Source organism: Chelmon rostratus, chromosome 20 (assembly GCF_017976325.1).
Source record: "Chelmon rostratus isolate fCheRos1 chromosome 20, fCheRos1.pri, whole genome shotgun sequence".
In the NCBI taxonomy this organism is placed as follows: Eukaryota; Metazoa; Chordata; class Actinopteri; order Chaetodontiformes; family Chaetodontidae; genus Chelmon; species Chelmon rostratus.
In genome coordinates, this window is record NC_055677.1 from 4,566,430 (window position 1) to 4,589,540 (window position 23,111).

Here is a 23,111-nt window from a genome sequence, read left to right on the forward strand (position 1 = left end):
TTACATAAAGGGCCGTGTGGCTGCAGGTTTTAGTTCCAATCAAGGAGGAGCACACCAGGCCAACCAATCAACATCAAGGAATCACTTAGTTATCAACTGAAGACTGAGATCAGCTGATTAATTGATACCAGCCTGGTGTGCTCCTCCTTGGTTGGAATGAAAACCTGCAGCCACACGGCCCTTTATGGAATCAGTTTGACATGCCTGTTCTACATATATCAGCTCTACCTGCATCCTTCTGCATTAGAGCACTTGGCTCTCATGTCCTGTAATCAAACCTCCTCACCACATGAGTTTCAGATGCAAATCCAGGATTGAGAGATCCAATTTCATCACAGTAGGATTTAGTTTGTGCTTTGCCCAAAAGGTTTCATATCACAGTCTATTATTTTTACTATGAATTTTATTGAATTACACTCTTAGTGGGTTTGTCTTCCACTACATCTCTGGATGGCTTTTGGCAGCACTGCAGTCTATTACAACCACAAACCACTTAGGTTCACAACATGGAAATTCCCTGCAAAAAATGCCCCCCTTTCCGACTCAAAGCCCGTCACTGCTAGCAGATGTGTTTTCTTTTTGTTCTTTGGTGCATTTTGATGTCAGCTGGGGAAGCTCAGCCTGGCTTCTCATCACAGCCAGCTTTAGAGCGATGACGATCCGGTATCTTACTGACTCATACCAGCAAGACCTCGGCCTAGACCCCTTCTAATCTCCAGCCACCCACAGGCTGAAATCCCTCACTCAGCCCCCCCTTGTCTGAGTAGCTGTTTTCTTTGCATAGAAACAGTCTGTTGCTCTTTGTTCCCTTGTCTCTCTTTTCACAGAGAGTGGGCTTTCCACTTTGTTTACCTCCAAATACACAGACTACTATGGAGATCTCAGGAAATTCACCTCAAAGTCTGAGTGAGAGGGGGCATAGAGTAATCTTAGCAACCCACAAAACATATTTGTTTCACTTGAGATTTTTCATAAAATAAGCATCAGTTAAAGAAATGTGAGCTTTCTCCACATCTTTATAAACTGATGTTTCATCACTTTATTGTTTCAGTTATCATGCGCAACTTTTCAGTTTATATGCAGCTAGTCTTCTCTGTCTAATATGCTTCGTAGGTAATGTAGTCACCTATATTATGTTAAGTGGCTACTTTTTGTTCCAGTGCAGGATGTGTGATGTTCTTATACAGCTGCAAAGTCTTTGTCCGGGATGGATGGTTGAGCGTTTACAGCACAGGACTTTTTGACAACAGAGACTGGAATTTGCATCCATGTTTCAGGTGTGGTTAGGTTTGAGCTGATGAAAACACTTGGTGAAGGTTAGGTTTGTGAAAGATCGAAGGCTAGAAAATGACGTCAGTGTTGACGTGTGATTTCTGGGCAGTACAGAGCAAAAACACTGAGAAGACACAAGACTAGGCAATGTCCATCAACTCTTTACAATAAATACGTCTCCATCAACCAGCTGTGTTTGAAGTGTGACTGCAGACAGAAACAAACGCTGACTTTTCTATTGTCAGTTTCTTAGTCGAAAGCTTTTTTTTTTCTTTATAACAGTTGTCCATCATCTGCCCTGACTCAGAAACAGTGACTAAACTGGACACCTGTGCATACATTTTCTTTCTTGTTGAGGTATAAAGATTTCAAACTAAACTAAACAAGTTATTGCAAGAAGCATTTAATGCGGGTTTAAGAGCGTTTAATAAGACCAACTCAATTTCCACAGAGAGATGGGGCCCCCTATATGTATGAAACCTGAAATACAGCAGACAAGACATTCACACAATGAGAAAAAACACAACACCTGTCAGGCATTTTGAGTTGAGAATGAAATGCTGTCATTTTAGCTGATTATTTCAGTATGTCCGCTGTAAATCTCTATATGCTGTAAATAGGGATACGGTATATCTCAGTGTCAGTCAGCCAGACCTGAGTTTGTGTAGTTTAAAATGTGATTTGCATTGTATCTCTGAAACTTTAAAAATAAATAATTGTATAAACAAATATGGTACATGCAGGTCAATTGTTTCAATATGTAGAATTCCTATAAATGAGCCTAACAGGTATTCCATCCACCTGAAAAGTCATGGTGGATGGGACACTTTAAATCCCGTCCAATTATTAAGGCTGCAAAAATGAGTGGCTGTCTGACCTAGGATGACTTTGAATATGAAGGCTCGTTGAAGACCTCATTCGACAGACTTGCAACAATGTGAGGAGGAATGCCGTCTGACAACAGCACTGGTCAGTCTGCGGGAGGTCAGTGAAGTGAGAATTGTTTATTGCTGATGCCGCCTGTCTAACAGCATCGCTCAGAGGCTCTTATCTGTCTGAGCTGTCAGAGACAAGGTCTGAACACGTCTTTATCTGTCCTCCCCTCTACCACGCTGGCTCCTGCAGCTAGACTGGTGGATGTGTTGGTTGCAGGCGGATTCCATTTAGCACCACTGCACCAATACTCCAGTCCAGACATTGTGGGAGATGAATCACTGATGGCATCATTGTGAGTAGAGCTGTTTAACTTCACCGTACCTTTTAATCATGACTTTGTGGTACATTAGAAAGCAAGAAACTAAACTTTGAGTGCATTTTACTTGACAGATCAGGTCAAAGTAACACCACAGTTCAACATATGAGTAGGACTAAATGCATTTGTGTTGTGTTGCCATCAGTTTGTAATGTTGGAGCAGCTGAAAAGTGAAGATTTTGGTAGCCTTGGGATTAAATCTCTTTGCTGACAGTGTTGTTCTGTTTGTAGCATCTGACTATGACCACCACGACACACTCTGAGAGTGAAGATGTTTGTATGAAAGTCAGGAGCTCCAAATCTGAGGCATGGGTTTTGAATTCAAGCACCTCAAGGTCTTCTAATGTGGTAAAGGTAAAATAGAGATCAATGGGTGGATTGGAGTGGCATTTAGAGTGATGTGAGCATGTTTGGAGGGTGCTATTGAAGAGGGAAATGAGCCAACCCTCACTTAGGTCACGAAACTGGGTAGTAATAAATCATGTGATCACTGAGCAAGCCAAAATTAGTTTACTTCAGAGTGCAAGGGGTCATTTTTAGGGGACAGTGTTAGGAATTTTACATGTAGTGGGAGCTCTGAGTTGAATCAGTTCTCACTTACCTTTTAAAAGAGCCAGTCAGGATCATTTGGCATCTGATCAGGTTTCCTCCTGGATTCCTCCACGAAGAGGAATTCTTGACATGTCCAACTGGGAGACCCCGGAAAAGACTCACAGCAGATTGCGATAAAATTTCCAATTTGGTGTGGAATGCCCCAAAAAGAAGCCCTCCAAAAGAAGATGGAGGACATGTTTGGATAGAGGGAAGTCTGGGCTACCTTGAATATCCCAGTGACAAGTGATGCTTATTGGGACCCCAAAGAACTTCAGAGCATGGATGGATGAATGAATAAAAGATGAAGCACGTGTAACATTTGGAGAAAGGCAATGTGGCATCTTTTATATAGAAATATTGAATGATTGACATTTTACTTGGCCTCTGTGGATAATCATGATAGTTGGTTTGGACTTCACAAAGAAAACACATTCCTGTAATGCCAGTCATAAGCTGAGCTTTCGGTTTAGCCATTTGAATATTTACTTTGATCCAATGAAAACGTCTTGTCTTGACTTGATATACTTAAAAGAAAGTTTTGGACTTGACGCTGCCGCTCCTGAGGGATCTCCTCCCATAGGTCAAGGTCACACAAGAGAAGTGCTTTAAAGCGCAGGGAAAGTGAGAGAAGCTACACTGGTGAGGAGGAGCAGGAGGAGGATTTAACTGGATTGTGTTAATTTGTATTTGGAGTTGTGATGTCTGAGGGGAGGGCAGGATTAGAAAGCGGTGGTCCGTAGAGAGACACGAAGAGTCGGGTTTCAGCTTTGCGAGGGCCCCTTGAGTCCAACGCACTGAAGCTGCCTTTGTTTGACTGCGAACCAAAGAGAGAGAGAGAGAGCAAGAGCAGCAGGAGGAGGAGGAGGAGGAGAAGGAGGAGGAGAGTGAGAGGCTTTTGCAGGGAGAGAGGCAGAGTGGGCTCCATCTCTCTCTCTCTCTTACCAAAGCTATCACACATGAGCAGGACAACTTTACTTTGGATCTAAGCTTCCCGTCACTGAAGATGACTTCACGGTAAATGAAAGCACTGTTTTTTTCTGTGAAAAAGTTGTTTTAAGTCAACATTTAGTCAGTTTTCCAACTCTTCACTCCTGTCTTTATGCAGCATTCCTCCATGGTTCTTTGGATTATTTCTACTAGTCCTTCGGTTCTGCTGCTGTGGCTCCTCTGCCTATCAGCTGCTGGATGGTATGTGCACTCTCTCTTGATTGCTTTTTGCTGTATCATGTGTTTTTTTTTGCTGTCGGTGAACTTTCTGTTGGCTCATGTGTGTTCGCTGAATATGACTGGTGAAACTGTTCACTCTGGTCCTGGAAACTGAACTTGTTACCCTGGACGTTCTGACTTTGAGAAAAATGCTTTAACAGCAAAATTACAGCAAGAGTGGTGTGCTATTATGGGGTGATCATATGAGTGTTGTGGTGATAGTTTAGGACATTGTGAACTTAATTGATGTTATTGATGTTGCTTCAGAAAAGCAAGACAAGTTGTTTAGGCTCTGGACTCACATGTAGTGCCTTTAAAGTAAAGTCCATGGGAAAGTCTCTGGGTGTTTTGAGTCTGCATTTTGAGGGCATATTTGCATTAGACTCTCATTTGATAAGATCAGTACATCCCATGGGATGCTTAATGTTAGATTGGACTGGCTACAACTTCACTGCACATAACACTGTTTACACTGGAAGTAGGGTGGTAACTGTGTGGAGAGTGAAGCATGGCATTTCCCCAAACTCTTTGGAAACCTTTGGTAACCACTGTTTTTAGATGAACTTCAAGACATCAGAGCCTATTAGGGAGATACCTGCTGGCTTCTGTGCAGCATGATGGTTTCAATTATTTCTTGACTGATATGTTTCTCAGAGCCCCCGTGCAGCGTGTCGCTGTCTTTGCAGACTGTTTTCATAGCTTAAAACTAGAATTTCTTCATGATGAATGGATCAATCAGGACACTTCAACATGTTCCCAATTAGTGCTGAAGGAGCTGCAGATTTTCTTTTCCATTGCAATTGGATACAGGCAAAATCTCACAACGTGTACATTGACAGACAGGCTCTGCAATCAGTCGCACTGCATAATTAAGGTAGTGAAGATGATGTAATGCTCGGGATTTTTGAATGTGTGTGTTGGAGCGTGCTTGTCAGACATGAAGGTCATTGTCAATAATGTCTGTGAGCTTAATTTTATTAGTTTTCATCCTGGCCTTGAGACAAGCTACTGTACCATCACTGCTTTCGTCAGCGTGCTGGAATCCAGATTGACATTTGCAGCTATGTGTGTGTGAGTGTGTGCGGCTGTCTTGATCTGTGACCACTACAAGGACCTCCATGTCACAAAAGCAACATTGTTTGGGTCTCTTCAGCTAATGTGACCTCATGGAGCTTAATTATCACAGGCTGACATTTTGAATTAAACACTACTTAAGCTGCTTGTGGCTAAAAAAAAACAAAAAAACAAAAAAAGTAACTGCTTTGCAAGTGAACCCTGTCCCTAATTATGAAATAAAGTGAAAGACGATCATAGGAATATTTTAACTCAAAAGAAGTTTGTTTGAAACACAGCAGAACTTGACCATGGATGTGGGTGAGGAGGTGGATGGAGTTCAGTTGATGTCTGACTAAAGAAAAGTTTTTAAAGTGTGATTTCATGGTCCAGTTTCCTCTACTGTAGACCCTGCAGCAGCTGGCTGAGCCAGAGTCTCCACTCTCAGGCTGTTTGTGCTTTTGCCATATTCATAATCCTGTGTCATGATTCACTTTTTCAAGAAGGGGAAAAAAGAAGTGTGTGCACGCGCATGCTGGCTCACTTGACACAGAGAGAGCACTAGGGACAAATATTTCCAGGCTACATGTTGTAAATATTCTTGAAAACAGAGCTGTCGTCGTGGCAACATTTCTATGCACAGTATTTGAAATGAAGCTGATATAATCCATTTCCTCTGTGTGAAATAGTGCATGCAGCTTCTTCCAGCTGTGTATGTTGCTAGAGTGTCCTAAGGTTTTTAAGTGGATGCAGTGGAACTGAGAGCTGGCAGAACAAAAGAGTTTCTATGAATGAAACATCATGTTTGTCTCACATTTTGAATTTGACAGAAAAAGACAAGTCCTTATTGGCAGTAAATGAGACGTGACCTGGGAATGAGAGTAAATGAGAGTTATTAGCTGCAAGATGATTGATGAATGCGAAAATGTGAATTAATGAATGATTAACCTCAAAAATAATGACAAAATATACATGGCCAGAATGAATGAGTGTCTGGATAAATGAACAAACGCATGAATGGTAGGTTTCAACAGATCCATGACTAAGCAAGTGAATGAATGACTAAGCAGATAAATACATTAGTGCTTAAATATTTGAGTATGAATGAATGAATGACTGAATGCAAGACAGAAAAATACATAAGCAAAAACTGAATGAGTGAATGAATTGACAAATGTATGGATAGTCATCATCAGAACAATTGAATAAATGAATGAGCAACTAAAAGGAGGAATGGCTACAAAGAGTAAATTATTAGCTGAATGGATGCAAGACAGAAAGATGTTAAACTACATAAACAAGTTAACAAACCATAAAAAATGCTTGTTTTTTTGGCTGTAGTCCTTTTCGTTCTGCAGAAGAATCATAAAAGCATACTCTTTGGGCTGAAGCCGCTTTTAATCTTGACTAATGAGCAACATGTTAACAAACACGATATACATCATCTTCAGCCTGGGGTGCTGTGCACGCACATACACACTTGCGCATGCTTGCATCTGCCTGTACACCACACCCACAGAGAGAACACACACATGCAAATCATTTATGATGTTTTCCAGCTGCTGTACACATTGTAATTATTCACAAATAATAATGTTTTTAATTATCTTGATGGGACAGCGTGGATGCTCAGGACACACTTGGCTGTTGGGGATAATGGTGGATGATGTGGCTGTGGGTCTTCGAGAATATGGTTATGATGATTACACTGGGGCGATGATGAGGATAATGATGATGAGGACAAGGCTGACAATGAGAATCGTGAAGATGGATTACGACACAAGTCCTCAGTCTGTGAAGGGTGTTGGTGGATACTGTATAACTAGCAGAGAATCATACACAGGGTGAATTATGACGAACAGTTTTATGCATGGAACACAGTTGACTGAGAGAAGAAACTGTTGTGAATCTGAACATTTCACTGTTGAGTCATAGATGTACTTTGAGTTCATTTCAGTTTGCTTCCAAAACAAAACAGACAGCATTTTGAAAAACTGGTGCTCGCAGTTTTATCTTAACAAGCCAGGGTCTGGTCTACTATCAAAGGAAGGACTCATTATTTACTTCTTTTTATCTGTTAGGGGCTATTCAGGGAAGGTCAACTAAATATGTTTACTCTTTTTTTCCTCTCTCTCTTCCCTCCCCCTCCTCAAAGTCTTCCATTTCTCTCCTGCTGCTGTTCGGCTCAACTTACGGTGTCACGAACAATCCAGTGACGCCAACCTTTACATCACCGCTGGTCCTGAACCAGCGAAAACTCTGTGCAGGTTTAGCTGACTCTTTTAATGAAGGGAGGAAACCCCATGGCAGCATGTACTGTAGCGGCATCTAAACTTATTACACATACAAAACCAGCCTAAAAACATTCCTAACACCCAGTGTTTTTTTTTTAACATGAAGAATTAATAGGATTAATAAAGTTGATGAGACTTCATCTTTTGCAGTGAGGAGGAAGACTTGGACGTAGTGTTCAACTTGGAGGTCAAACTGTTGATTTATGGATGTGCTCTTTTTACACTAGATGGTGGAATGGAATGAGTTTAGATCTACTGATTCGAATGTGTCTTGATTAGCTTAATGTTGATTATTACGAAACAGTTTTACAACCATTCCATACATCATATAATAAAGACAAAAGACTGTCTTCAGAAGTGTTCTCTTGGCTGCTGCAGTGAAACATTGGAAACATTTCCGGATTCTGGAAACCATTATGGAAATAAAGCTGATTTCTCCGAGTGCTAGAGGGTTTCTCTCTTGTGTCCAAACAAAAGCTGCAGAGAAAATCGACACTTCAGTGTAGATGGCAGTTCTGCAAAAATAGAAACTGTAAAACACAAAGGGAGGTAGAGACAGAGAGAAGCTGTGCCTAAAACCTGGCTTCCTAACTTTTTTTATTGCATAAGTATGCTTTTTATTCATTCTTTTAGCCCCAAATCCACTGTAAATCCAGCTGAACATAGGTAGCAGCCACACCTGTAGACTGACTTCACATTACAGATTTGTCAACAAAGTAAGATGACAGAGTTTAAGGAAGTAATGTGTAAATACTTCCACGTCCATTTGGTTTTGATTCTGACTTAATGAGCCGATGCTGGCTTCAGTTTGTTGTAGGTCATCTGGACATCAGCCCTGCGCAGGGGTAACACGCCATTTTGCTTTAAAGTGTAATTTCAACTCAAGCACAGTAAGATTCTCAGTCCTGTCCAACAATGATTTCATGAATGAGCAAGAAACACACACACACACACACACACACACACACACACACACACACACACACACACTGGAGGCTTTTAAAGTCTGTGGCGTTTTCCTATAAATGAATGTCCAGTTTGTTTCCATCCACCACATGATAAAAAGCACAAGTGAGTCAACTTTTATCCAGCTCATGAAAGTTTTTACAGTTCTGTTTGACATGTGTGATACTAGACAGGCCTTTTCTGAGAAAACAAATCACAACAATGAGCACTGAGCACCAAAGGTGTCACCAATTTGATAAAAACAAGCAAAGATCATGATGACTCACTGAACGTTACAGGCAAAAGTGGCCAGATGTTGTTACTCTCCATGTCAAATGTCTTTGCCGAGTTCTTACTGAATGAAAACTACTTTCTCCGTCATAACATGAGGCAATGATTTAAATGTTTACGATGTATAAATTTAGCAAATGCTCAGATGAAAAGTGATTAACTGCCGGATAGAAAACCATAATAAATATATTCTACACTCATTTTTGACTGTGATGCAGATATCGTTACCTCCTGAGCTTTTTCAGTGTTTGGCTCAAGAACTCCTTGACAAGATAAACCACAGGTGATCAGGATTTTTGAACTGAGGCCTTGTTGGGTCAGAATTGTTCTTTTTCCAAAGTCAAGTCAGTCTCTTTAACAAGTTTGACTCAATGTAGGCAAACAAGGCCAGACCAAACTATTTGTCTGCTTTTGACAGAAAGTTGAACAGAAAATTAGTGTATAAATTATATGGGTATCACTTATAATTTACTCTTCTCTCAATCAGCTGTCTTCGTATTTCTTTGTTTGTCCTTGGGAGAGTGACGTGTGCCTTCATGTGGCTCTTTACACTTTCACGTGTCAGCAAGCTCAAACTGATTCAAGATGTACTGCAGGTTGTGTGTGTTGCACATGTCTCTGCATCCCAGATTATTCCTGTTTACTTCCACCAGCTGCCAAATTTGGTCCAATATGACAGCTCTTATTATCTTCATCTGGCTCCTGATGAAGTTTTTTTTACTCATAATTCACTCAGTTTGTTGTTTTTGTGACTTCCAGTGATAAGTTTGTTGTCAATGATTTTGTTATGTGACCATGTTTTTTTTTTTAACTCTCAAAGGGAAACTGCAGACAGTGTAATAGCAGTAAAAGGATCATCATCAAATTATGTAAGTAATTCTGCTGATTTGACACTTTGAGGAAAGCTGCTCAACAGTCTCAGAGCCTTAGTGATTCATTCTGCAAATAATCTAAGACAAACCCCAAACAAAAAACATGTGCATTATCCTGCAGGGTAAACAGGAATTACTAAATTTGTCCTGGACATAACAAGCCATAATTTTGAGTTGTGAGCACACATGATGTGTGTGATGACGCGGATGACTTTCTTCAAAGCATGAGGGCAGAGGACAAACACAGGATGTGTTAATTATAGGATTGATTCTGTAGGGGAGGGTAAAGGTGTGGCGCCAAATGTCACTTTGACCTCCATCCTTTGTACTCCATGAGTTTATTAAAGTCTGACCTCTTTGAGTAAAACCTTATAAACAGAGCAGCAAGAAAAATGGTTGCAAAAAGCTCCTGCACCCTCTGTTTGATATGGTCGACTGTTTTCTTTCCTCAGCCGTCATTTTAATGTTGGATGATGCAGATCAGATGGAACAGTGCATTGACTCCTTTCTTGCTGTCGTTGTTGCTTTTGCAAGTTCTTATTCCAAAATGTGATACATCCATATATCGGTAAATGCCTTCTATCTATCTAATCTATCCTTTCATTTTTCTTGCTTTGCTGTTGCCTTTAACACATGGGCCAATTATGAAATAATTAGCTCCTGGGCGTGGAGGCCTTAAAGCTTCCACCTTATCATCTCAAGAGGTCAAGTGACCATACAGCTGGAGTGTCTTGTGATTTCTTTCAGTAGATGCTGAGGGCCCATTTTGCATGGTGCACAGAATGGCAGTCTAACTCTCAGACCAATATCCAGCTGAGCTTTTTCAAACCTATTCAAACTGTATCCCTCAACACTGGATCTTGAAGCGTCTTGTTTCACATGTTACTTGTGTCATCTTTCAGACTTTCTCAACAGATAAGTGTGTCAACATAGGTCAGAGGTTGAGGTCCCTTGTTGCTCAACTCTGCAGCAGACAATGTGATTGTTTAAAAAACAGTTTATTTACACAGTAAAGTAAAGCCAGACCAGCTGAAGCAAAGTGGCTGGGAAAAGTAGAAGAGATCCGCTTTCTATTCCCTCAACTGATGAAGTTCCCTTGAGCAAGGCTCCGAACTGCCAGTGGCTCATGTAGAGCTGTTTAATGGCTAATAATAGACTGTGGCCGTTGAAGGTTTGAGTGAATGCGACTGCAAATGTGACGCAGGATGAAAAGAAAATTCCTCTCTGTAGCTGAGTGTTGGGACATAAACACATAAACATGGTTACAGCTGTAAAGGGCATGGTTGAGACTGAACCACAGTGCATTCTGTGTACTATGAGGACATTTTACTGAAGAAAATGTGTCTTTCTGTATTCCTGTAGGAAATGGCGTGCTCATGAAGTAGGTTTTGCCGTCAGAAGGGATTAGAGGTGCATCAAAACGTCAATTTACGATAATGTAAAGTGGTCTGAATTAGCGTGTTTGTTTTTCTGGGAGTGCCGGCTTCCTGGCTTTTTGCGCCACAGAATCCTGATGTGTGAAAACATGGAATTTCTAACAGTCTGGAAAATGTTTGTCAGTGCGGAAGGATGGAGTTTGAAACAAGCAGGTGTCTGTTCAGCTGTGTGGAGACCACAGAGAGAGGACATGTCCTGTCACACAGCAACGGAGCATCTGAGTCTCTAACGAGGTCATGGAGTGCAGACCAGCTGTGTGTGGCTTTAAAAACAAGTAAGAAATGAGGATTTCAGAGTCCATCATCTCCCAAAATCCCTGTTAAATTAGAATTCTGTATTGATAGTAATCTAGAAAAGTCAATGCTTTCCAGATAATATGTGTACGTGCTTGTGCATGGGCATGTATGAGTGTGCAGCCCATATCTACTTGTGTGTGTCTGTGTTTGCGCTGCAGGAGGATTGCTCCTCTAATGACAGAGCAGTTGTCTGTGGGAACAGATTTATGAAGACTTCCTTTTTCCTTTTTCACTATATCACCTTTACCCCCCTTTGCTCACTGATCTCTGCCTGTTTGATCAGTCTGTTGCCTCTAAACCAGGATGTTAGTGTTTAAGATAAGGATGTTTTGCTCCCTAAATTGCTACATGAGTAAAGGTTTCTTTGAACCTGAAGTTTAGCTCGTCATCCACAAATGGTAGAACACTACCAGGAGCATTTCAGCTTCATTTCAAAGTCTGTATCTCATCCCCAGCCCTCTTTCTATACTGCGCTACATTGCCAAAAGTATGTGAGCATCTGAAGATTACAAACGCAATTGTTGAACATCTCGCTGCAAGAATTTGCTCCCATTCCTTCGCTAGAGCATTAATGAGTTTGGCCACCAGTATTGGGCGATGACACCTGGCTTGCAGTCGGCACATCCCAATGATTTTGATGGGTTTGAGGCCAAGACAGTGGGGGCCAGTCACATCCCTCCACACCTAGTGGAAGTGTCTACATTATTTCTATGTGATGTATAGGATTGAGATTAAGATGTGGACAGGGGTGTCCACATACTTTTAGCCTTATAGTGTAATGGCAGTTAACATTATCTATCATATGTTGCTTAGCAAATATAAAATCATAGGTTTACTTTTAAAACTGGATGAAAATAACATATTTGTGCTCACACTTGCCCTCCTCAAGGTTACACCAGATAACACAGCTCAGCAGTGTCCCTGGTTTGTTGTCCCACCCTTGAACCTTTTGACTCTGGTTTGGTTTCCTGTGGAGCTGATGGATGAGTACTGGTCATCAGTAAACCACAAAAAAAAAAAAAAAAAACAGACTTCAAAGAAAGTTTAAACTTGAACCCTCTATCTTTTTTGTCTTGTTTCCTGGTTGGAGTGGTCTGAGGATTTGGGATTATGAGGTGCTTGCATGGTGTAAGTTTTTCTTTTTTAGTTAATTTCATTGTAACTGCCGAGTGAGGGTTTTTTTTCTTTTTTTTTGGCAGCTTGAGGTGTAAGGAAGGGAAGAGATCAATTTGACGATAGTTTGTAGGAAAAGAGACAGAAATATTTCCTGAGGAGCATAGTTAGGATCCTGATTGCTTCCCAGTGGGTGGTGGGATTAGTGGTGGTGTTGATGGTGGTTTTGTGGCATGTGTGTCTCCGTGTGTGCGTGCTCAGCTGGTCCGCAGCTGCGTTGTTTTTGAGCACACTGTCAACTCACTTCCTGAAAATCCCACCACAAATCTAATTAATGTTTTGTTCTCAGTTTACCTTATTATTTCACCACCTCTGGCGAGTAAACATCAGCAAACATCTGTCTCGATCTCCTCCTGGAATTCCTTCTCGTCTTTGTTTGTCACTGCTCTTTTTTATTCCTTTCTTCCATTTCATTGACTGATTTTTATCCTTTTTCTTTATATTTTTCTCATTTTGTCATTCATCATCTGCCTCACATCTCATCAGTCTTTCTGTCTCATCCTTTCTGTAATTGATCATTCACTGTCTTTGCTTGTAACCTCCCTGTCTGAAAAAGGTAAGTGCTGTTTATTCTGCTGTGTTTTTTTTTATTTATTTTGGAAAATCATGCAGGAAATAACAGCTGTGAAAATCAGAAAGTCAATTTCTCACCTTGGTTTGCGGTTAGCTCTTTGCTGCTGTTTCTGCTGTTGGTCTATCATTAGCACTGCCAATTATTGTGTTTATGCATGTGGTCGACGCTTTCACTTCCACCAACTCAAAATATCTGGCACCTTTCCATCAAAAAAAAAAAAAAAAACACTCTGGTGTACATGTGCTTTGTTTTATATTATTGCTCACTGTTATCCCCCCCCCTTTTTTTTTAGCAATCTAAGACCATAGACTACTAAATATAGAAAATATAGAAACAGTATAGAAAGATAGACCTAACAAGTTTCACAATACATCCTCACACCTGAACGACCGAATAGGTCGGTTGCTAGTGACTCCCTAAACATCATGTATGACCGTTCCCAAGACGATATGTACGCGGAATTAATGTTGTGAAACAGTCGTTTCCTTAGGTTTAGGTGTCAAAAGTACCTGGTTAGGCTAAGGTTAGCTTAGGTATTAGTTTAGGTATTAGGTATTTGTTTGACCTGTCCATCCACTTCAACTCCTCCACATATGGACTTACTTGCTCTGTACACTAGGTCACGCGACTTCCTGTTCCTGTTCACTGCATGTTGCATGTGTGTGTTTACAGTAATGGGTGAAATGCAGAGAATAATTTCCCAGTTTGGGATCAGTAAAGTGAATAAAATAAAAAAAAATTTAAATTAACTTAAATTAAAATTCCTCCTTTGCTCCTATTAGAATTTCCACGACAGGTCACTGACTAACAGTAATCGTAAATATGGTTTGTAATAACCAACTTATACAGTTGACCTGTATGAGCATGGTTCTGGGGAGAGCTATATTATGGGGTGCATTTTGTCTTTAACATCTGCATTGAAAAAAGGTTCTCCATTTACTGAAAGCCTATTGTGGCTTCTAATGTGCAGTCCACACCATTTCCAAGATAGTTTGAAGGTGGTACATGATGTCATGTTTATGTAGTCACAAAGATGAAGTCAAACATGTAGGCTTGTAAGAGAGAGAGTTGTTTCATATGGCTCTGGTTGTGTTGAAATATGGAATGCATTTTTCTGGTAATTGCCATCATAAGGCCATGATGTGTTCTATGTTGTTGACGTCACTGTAATTATACATGTTGATGGTGGGCAATAAAAAACGGATTGAAATGGTCAACACAGTTCACAAGAGTTTCCCAAAGGGATCCTAAGTATCTATCCAGCTTCAGTGTTTATGAGACAGTGTTTTTGGGTGTTTTCCATTTTTTCTGCTCTTTTCATTCTTGCCAAAGCTGATTTCACTTCAGCCCATTGTACACTACTGCTCTCAATATGGCAGTAGTGTACAATGGGACACAACAAAAGACACAACAAGAAATTGATTAAAAAAGCATAATAAAGAGATAACAAAAAGATACATAAATGGGTCTTCTACTTGCAAACTGTATTATCATCTTTAGATTTTTAGGGTAAAAATATGTTGGTCTCAGTTCTGTTGAGCTTTTTCTTAATGAAAATAAATACATTGGGAGCTGCCCAATTTATAATGAGAGCCAGGTTTGTGTACTACAGTGGACAAGCAAAACAGTGCAACAGTAATCAGTCATGCTTATTACTTTAAAATCGGTTTATTTAACCTCAGAGCTTTATGGATTTGTCTTGCATGCTTGTGTTGCTAAATTTGTAGTCATGCAATAAAACTGAAGCAATATCATCAAACTGGCATTGTTGCCTCAAACACTTCATGATTGGGTGAGCAGAGCAACTCTTTGTAGCTAAAGTACCTTTTCGTGCGTCGTCATCTGGCAAGTTGAACTTTCTGTTAGAAATCTTAAGATAGAAAACAACTGTGCTTGGCATGGCTCTTGTCCTCCTTCATTGAGTCCAAGAAATGTTTAACTAAACTGTAATCCGCAGCTTAATTGGATCAACATTGCACTCACCCTGCCTTTGGGGAACCACTTCAAAAATGAATGCAATTATGTAGCTATACAAACCATTTTCAACAAAAACACAGAAGAAAATTGCTCAAGATAAAGTGTTAGTTTATGAAAACCCTTGTGTGGTCAATGAGTACAAGCATGACATTGATCAACAAGTCTAAAGTGTGAACTTCTGAAAACCCATTCTTGAAAAAATTAAATTATTCATGAAGGTATTTTCTAAAGCAACTTAAGCATTTGAGGTAGTAGAAAGAATTTTAGATTTCAAGTGGCTGAAACCTTTAAATATTATTCTTGGTGTTTTCAGAGAGCGTTTCTTTTTCTTTAGCCCTTGGTTGAACAATGCTGTCATCAGTCCATCCTTCAGACAACACCAGACATCCCGGCTTGGTCCTCAGGCCCCTAAAGCTTTCAACAGCCTCTTTTGACCTGAGCAGTAGGAAAAACAGATCCGTTTTCCAAAAAGCTCTCAAGTTTTAGAGTTGGTTCAACACCTAATCAGTCCCTGAAAACAGCCCTGATGTTTTTATTACGCTTTACTGGAAAAGTCTTTTTAATATGTATACTTTTGGTCAGGCTTTTAGACGAAAAAATTTATTGGGATCAAGAGATTAGTTACATTTAAGACCACCCTTGTGTGGCACCCAAGCCTCATTTTTAAATGGCCGCTTCCATTAAGTGTAGAGAAAAACACAACCTCCCACAGACAGAGCAAAGTTCAGTCCTTATTTGGCTCATGTCCTCCAAAAAATGCCATTTCCTCACTGTCTCAGCACTGAGTCATGGCGACACTATCAGACAATGGAATTTAGGCCCAAATGCTGTTTAATAGAGCAAAGGGCAGTTTCTTTTAAAATATTTGTTCAAAATAAGCAGTAAAACAATGACAATCTGCTGATTTTTCTGTGTATCTAACATAAGTGGTCCTGGTGAGAAGTAATTTGCCTTCTCACAAGCAGCTACTTCCCTTGTGGTTTAGTGACATGGGTGTCCATAAAAACTGAATGAAACCTGGCAATGTGGGGGAGCTGAAGGCAGTTTTAATGGAAAATCATGGTGGTGAGTATGTAAGTATGTATCTGGCCAGCAGAACCTGAAATTAACTGCAGTGAAACAGTGAAATGTTTGTAAATTTTGTTTGTGGTTTGTCTGGAAGACCTAGTGGTTACTCTGGTAAGGAGATACAGTTTTTAACAAGTTGATTGTATTATGTTTTGTTTTTTAATCCATCTCAGCTGTGCGACTTTCTTTTTGGCATCCATCAGTCTTACAATTTAGTGGTTTCCTGCTCAGATTTTCTCCCCTGAAAATTATTTGAAACGACTCTTCCATTAATGTACGCATGTAATTATACCAAAATCTCTTTTAGAATGGACTCGTGCCGACTAGTATTGATAAAACTGGCTTCATATAGTAAATGTATGGTCTAGTTCTGTATGAGAGATTTGACAGCAAAAAAAAAAAAAGTCCCAGCTCACAAATCAGCTCCTAAATCAGCTCCCAACTCATAGTAAAAGTCTTGTCTTTCCATTTGAACAGTGCCCTCATTTGGCTAACTCTAACAGCTGAGTCAAACCTGGCAATGCGGCCAAGGGGAAGAGAACCAATTTAGTGTGATACTGTGGTTGCCTGAGGAGACTTCTGCCTCCTGACTTCTGCAAGCAACCCTGGATTTGATAACTCTCCCACTGGCAGCAGATATGAAACATGAACTCTGGCCCAATTTCCTCTCCACAAATAACACCGACTGGGAAATCGCTTTGCTTTTGATGCATTATTGAGCATAACCTGACTGCAAACGCGCGTGGCAAGAGCTTCAATTTTGGCTGAAGTTTTAGCTTTTGTTTTGATATTGTCCTTTTCCTACATGTGGTTTAACCGAACATAAAAGAGCAAAACTTGAACATAATATGTTTCAGATGATCTCAGCGCCTGTAAAATGGGGGATCATTGTCAGAAATTGTGTCAGTTAAAGTCACCTTTTGACAGCCGGAGCCGCTGAGAGGAAGTAGGCTTGTCTTGTTGGTTGTGGGCAGCCAGAAAAAAAACCTCAGACGTTTGTCAGTTTTACTTCAGGATTTTGTGGTCATAAGACACACGAACAAAATATAGGGTTTGTTGTTTAAAAGACAGGATACTTAAATGAAAGTGAAGACATTGAGAGTTAAAGAAAATATCAGGAATATGCAGGAAAATATATTCAAAGAAAACTAGCAGGTTTTATCATTAGTACTGAAAACCTCTGTTGCTTTTACTTTGCATTATGTTGGCCAGCTGGAAATGTCACAATGTGTATTTTAGCAGTTAACTCTGTAAAAGTTTCTTTTCATCCTTCTTTTTCTTCATATCACTCCTAAAGACATGTTTTTGATGGCAAGATTATAAACCTGATGGCTCACCCCCCCGTGCCCCATCCTCTGTATGCTTTGTACAAGATTAAGTCTGTTGAAGTGCTTCAAGGCCTTTCAGTGAAGTTTCCAACAGATGATGAAATGTAGATGTAATGGTCTGGAACAAGAAGAGGGGGACAGGCAGTATTATTATTATTATTACAACCTTGGCTTGTCTTGTAACCCAGGAGCTCTCAAGTGGAGGGTAACATGGTGTTCATCAGGGTTATGACTGAGGTCTCCCCTAGTTTATGATGGGAAAGGATTGAGGTTTCAGAAACACGTGTCTTCCATGTTCATTGAGCAGCAGCAGTCAACCATAACTAAGAATGAATGTCTAGAAAGTGTGAGTTGGAGGAGGATGTGATCAGACACAACATTTAAGATGCTTACTGTGTCAGATTAGGTGATCCTTGTCCTGCCATGGTTTGGCAATGAGCCATATCAGACTATTCAACCCAGACCATTAAGAATTTGCCATCTTTCTCGATGTGATCTGGCAAGAGAACCCAGAGACATGAATGCTGACGATCAGGAACGTCAACAACCATGGCATCCGAAGTTTCACAGAGGACATTGTAGACAAGTGACATTCGGCATGTAAAAACAGAAAAACTTTGGTCATGTTAGTGTCTCTAATATGGCCTTGTTGTTTGCATTCTCATTTTTGTCCTCAAAGCCCTCCACATCTGTTTGATTGTTGCATTCTGGCTTCACGTGGAGTTGAAGAAAAGGGGTCACTAAACTTCAGCTCAGAAGGACAGTGGTTGCAAGGATAGATAGTACTTTTCTCTAAAACATCCTTAAAAGTTTCACTTAACAAGTGAAAACTGATACTAAATTGACCAAAATCCTTTCAGACACATTCTTGTCATATATCTGTGAAGATTCTCATTCATTCGGGTCATGAAATTTGCACTTTGGAAGGACTTAGAAAAACATTCTCGTCCGTTTCATTGTTGCGTCATCCAGTCAGGTTCGACTGTGAAGATGAGTATGACTCTAGCAAAAAACAGATGGAAATATGAGCATGCTTACATTCAAGCATCTCAGAATAACATCTGTGTCATCAGATACAAACAGCATCTTGATTATTTCTTACAGTTCAGGACATGTGGCCGTCTATCACAAACTATACCAACAGGTGTTTCGGTTTTTCAGCATTTGTTTGCAATTTGTGTGCATTGTCAGAACAAGGCAGAGGGCCTGGAACCAATTTATTTCAAAAAACTGTATTTATGAACAGCACATCTAATACACTGTTCATGAAGGAGTTTGTAAACAGTTTGAATTGGAGCAAAAATGCACTTGTGGATATGCAGAGCAAAGGCGAACAATAAGACAAATGAAACAAAGTAAACAACTTCATTTTTTAATATCTCCAAAATAAAGCGCAAGCTTTCATTCATGATGAATCATAGTGGAAATCCTGAAACTTGATCTTCATAAGCAAATACTGATTATCTGTGTTTTGAGGTACTTTTGTGTGCAGAGGATGAAGTCGTCATGCTGTCACTATGTCCTGGATGAGGAAATGAACTCCACTTCAGATGTTCAGGATCAAAGTGCCTGTCAGGGTGCCAGCAGATACTTGTTGAGGATTTTTATGGAGGCTAACAGCTATGTGCAATCTCCTCTGTTAGAGGATGACTTTTAGCAAGGGAAGAGGCCAGCTTCTAATTCTGGAAAGCTTTACACCCCTGCAAGAAGTCGTACTCTTATGCACACATACATCTTAAGATGAACCGAGGTTGGGTCGTAACATTGGCTTCTGGATTAGGTTACCTCAACACTGACTGTAAATCATCTTTCTCTGGAGAGCACTGAGACTATTCATTATTCGAGAGAGTAGGAAGAGTTGTTGCTTTGTGTGTGCGATTGTGTCGTTTCCAGGAGTAAAGAATAATGGCTTCATTTCCAGTTTAATGACTGCAGGAGGTTTAGGGTGATGAAACTCATTAACAAAGTTTTCACTTAGGAGCAGTGCCATAGCTTCATGTATAATACTTTTGCTATTCCATCCCTACTACAAGTGATCTGCTTCATGTTAAGTCACCTTATACACTTGAGGTTGGCTGAAAACAACCATAGTCTTCAGCACTTTGGGCTATTGATGTTTTATCAAAGATAATTCAATACAGTTTACCTGGAAAAGGGAAAAACAAGGTGTCCAGTGCTCCTTTGGTTGTGATGCTGTATTTTAACATTAAGTTTGTGGCCTGCATTCAGACTCTCATGTAGTGTGAGTGGTTTTTCTTATTTAGTCTGAGCTTAGAAAAACTTAGCTGTTTTAGTCTAGTTTTAATCAATGAAAGCTGTTGCCATTTTAGTTTTTTTTTTTAAGTCCTCAGATTGATTTTTTGTTTTGAAGATTTCAGTCCAGTCCAGTAACACTGCTCTCATGTTCATCTTTATCCCCTGTCTTTGCTGTATAACATCTAATAAAGAAGAAATGACACTCAGAAATGACATAGAGCCAGTAATAAGGAAATAGTAGCTTTTACTCCATCTGTTTAATCTTTGCTGTAAGTGTCAAAGAGTTAAAGTTAAGACCTCACAGCTTTGCTTTTCTCCATTTTTTTTAATCTGTTGGGCCAACACCCATGGCATCACTTCAAAATCTTGTTGAAGGAGAGTAATTGTATGCACATCACAGAGCTAAAAGGCTATCTGAAAACAGCGTTAATGAAATAAGGTAACACGTGGACAAGTAATCCATGCCGCAAAAGTTTGATAACAACAAAGTCTGCCCAGGGTGGTGAACATCCAAAAGCAAGTCACAATTCATATTCAAGTAGTATAGAAAAAGGTACTGTACATACAGAAAAAAACGTAATACAAAAGCTTAACTTTAGATATTAAGCCTATGTCTAGTCCCATATATCATAATCTTCATCACCAACGTTAGGGTTAGGGTTAAATTAAAGAAACATTACATTTGTGTGTAGGCGTTGGGTCTTGACATCCATTATAAAGAGTGGTCTAGATCAAATCACACTAAGGAAATGGTCCCATCTGTTGTATAAAATTGAACATATTTTCATTTTTACAAAGTGTGTTGGGGTCTAGAAAATATAAATACATATAGAAATGGGTATGGTGTCCATTTGTCAAAAATATTCAAACTGATGATCAAAGCAGGGTCAAACCTTTGTGGCACATAGTACGTGTGCAAGCATTAATATATCACGTCCAAATCTCTCATCAAGCTAAACACAGTGCAGGTTCTTCATTGAGAAGTTAATATTGTGGGGATGCAAAGGTCAAAGATGTTCTCTGTGGAGAAATATGGACACAGTGTCAATATGGCAAATAAAATCATGCTGGAAGCCTCTAGCCTTGACTGTAAAAGCAGCGCAGATTTTTCCATCATGTGGAGCAGCAAAAGGAGCAGAGACATTACAGATTTTGGTTGGAGGGGCATCCAGAGGAGCTGGACCTTGACAGTGCATATGAGAAATGGCGCTCTTTGGATCTTGGCTATAAAGCTGAGACATGTTGCTGTTTGTCTGTGTTAATTTTAGTTTTTGTTTTTTTTTTCTATTGTTAAACCAACCCCTTTGCTCTTCTTTGACTCAAAGTTTGTGATTTTTAAAGGTTTAGTTAAGGGTAGATGAACATGTGGTATTAACATTGTAGTTGTTAGTCATCCCTTCAATGCCTGATTAAAATTGTATGTAAGGGATAATGCCCAGTGAGGTGACCATTATCACACAAAGCCTCTTTGGAGTGCATTAATTCATACCATGGTCACTTGCCAAAGCAAAAAACTAAGACCATTCGTTTAAATTTAATGCATTTGCAATCAAAATCTAAAAATTTGGCTCCACGGTTTCACCTAAGCATTTGATGAATATCAGGAACAATCATTACCATCCCATGCCCATCTGTATTTCTTGGGTGTGTGTGTTCATCTTGTTTTTGATTTAATTCTCTGGGTGTTAACTCTTCATGCCATTTCTCCCTTTTCTTTTCTATTGCTCTTGCTTCAGCTGTGCCTTCGTAATCAAAGTTGTGATGTTCTTCAAAAAGATCAAAGTAAATGCTGAAGTCAGTCATTGTTATGCAATGTGAGCCCGTTGACGTGATGCAATAAATTGTAAACGGAGGTTGCTGTTGACTGTGGAAGTCCCTGTTGCTATGGTTACTCATTTTAGATACAGGCGGCACATCATATTAAAACGGTGAACAAATAGTTATAATAGGGACTACTTGCAAGGTGTCAATTATCAGAAATAAATGGACATCCTGCAGCCAGTCAGAATTAAGTATTCACCCAGACCATAGTATAAAAGGTGAATAATAGCTGACAGATTAAAGTGTTCCCATTCAGAGTCCTTGCCGTTAATAAGAATTGTGAGGATTTCACCTCCTCTCTTTCCTTCATACCTTGCTCTCTGCATTTACTTTGTATTTCACTTAATGTGCCCTTTGCTTACTGTTCTTACTTCTCTTTCTCCCTCTCTTACTCTCCACCACCAAGAAAATCCAGCCATTCTGTAAACAACTTATTAAATAAACGTCTGTCCACCTCCGAATGAGTACTCCTAAAAAGGCCCGGCCTTTGTTTTGGCCACACCACTTCAAGCACTTGGGAGACGAGGAATTTCAAGTTTGAATAACAAGTCAATGAGCTTGACCTGGTTTTGGCCTGACAAATGATGCTAACAGCAGCTGAGTGTTCTCCATTGCTGTAGGACACTGGGGTCAAGGATTGGGGTCATTTCCTCCCCTGGGTGAATCTGGACTACATTTTGACTCAGTTTGGCAACTAATTGACCAATACATTCTGAGAACATTGCGATGCAAGAAGACTCTGCTCCGTGATTTTCTCAGGGGTTCCTTGAAGCAGCGTTTTGCTGACAGTGGTAATCTGCACTATTTTGGCAGAAAGGAGTTAATTGCAGAGTTTTTTCCACTGTACCTCTCAGGAGATCACTTGGCAGTGAAGCAGCACTGGTTGCTAAAATGCAAAATGGTTCTCTCCCTCCGTCCAAGACATCTTTTCCTGGAACGATCTACCTATGTTTACGACATTCAGTAAAAGTATGTTGTGAAGTAGCTGCTTGCTGAATTACCTTTAAAAAAATAAATGATAATACTACTGCTACTGATAAATCAGAGTGGGGAGTATAATCCAACAAGTTAAAGGTTAAGCCACAAGAGCATCCGTTAGTTTGGTTGATGAAATCTGACTCACAGTTGGCATTCTTATTTTAAAGTACTGTCAGGGCTCAGTGCGGACCTCAAGGTCTTCAACACCGAACTGGGAAAACCATATTTTTATGGACCTGATTTTGTACATGCGGCAATCGTTATATTCATACAATGGATTCATACATGGAAACACTCTATGGTCTAAAATGCCATCGTATGCTGCAGCGCTATTTCCCTTAATTGCAACAAAGGGGCCTATCACACCAATGAAAAATAGCCTCAGACCAATGGCCGTCCACATCCACATTCTCCCTTCTCCACT

General features: G+C 40.0%; 1 protein-coding gene across 2 annotated transcripts in view; it reads left to right on the forward strand.

The window, feature by feature from the left end:
- The first annotated feature begins 4,032 nt into the window (after positions 1–4,032).
- The window catches only part of LOC121623978 (collagen alpha-1(XVIII) chain-like), a 59,929-nt gene continuing 40,850 nt past the window's right edge, over positions 4,033–23,111 (forward strand). For both annotated transcript variants that reach the window (XM_041961540.1, XM_041961541.1), the window contains exons 1-2: positions 4,033–4,132; positions 4,224–4,306. In XM_041961540.1, coding sequence (XP_041817474.1) covers positions 4,122–4,132; positions 4,224–4,306 — 94 coding nt within the window. In that variant the 5' untranslated portion in view covers positions 4,033–4,121. The remainder of the gene's footprint in view (positions 4,133–4,223; positions 4,307–23,111) is intronic.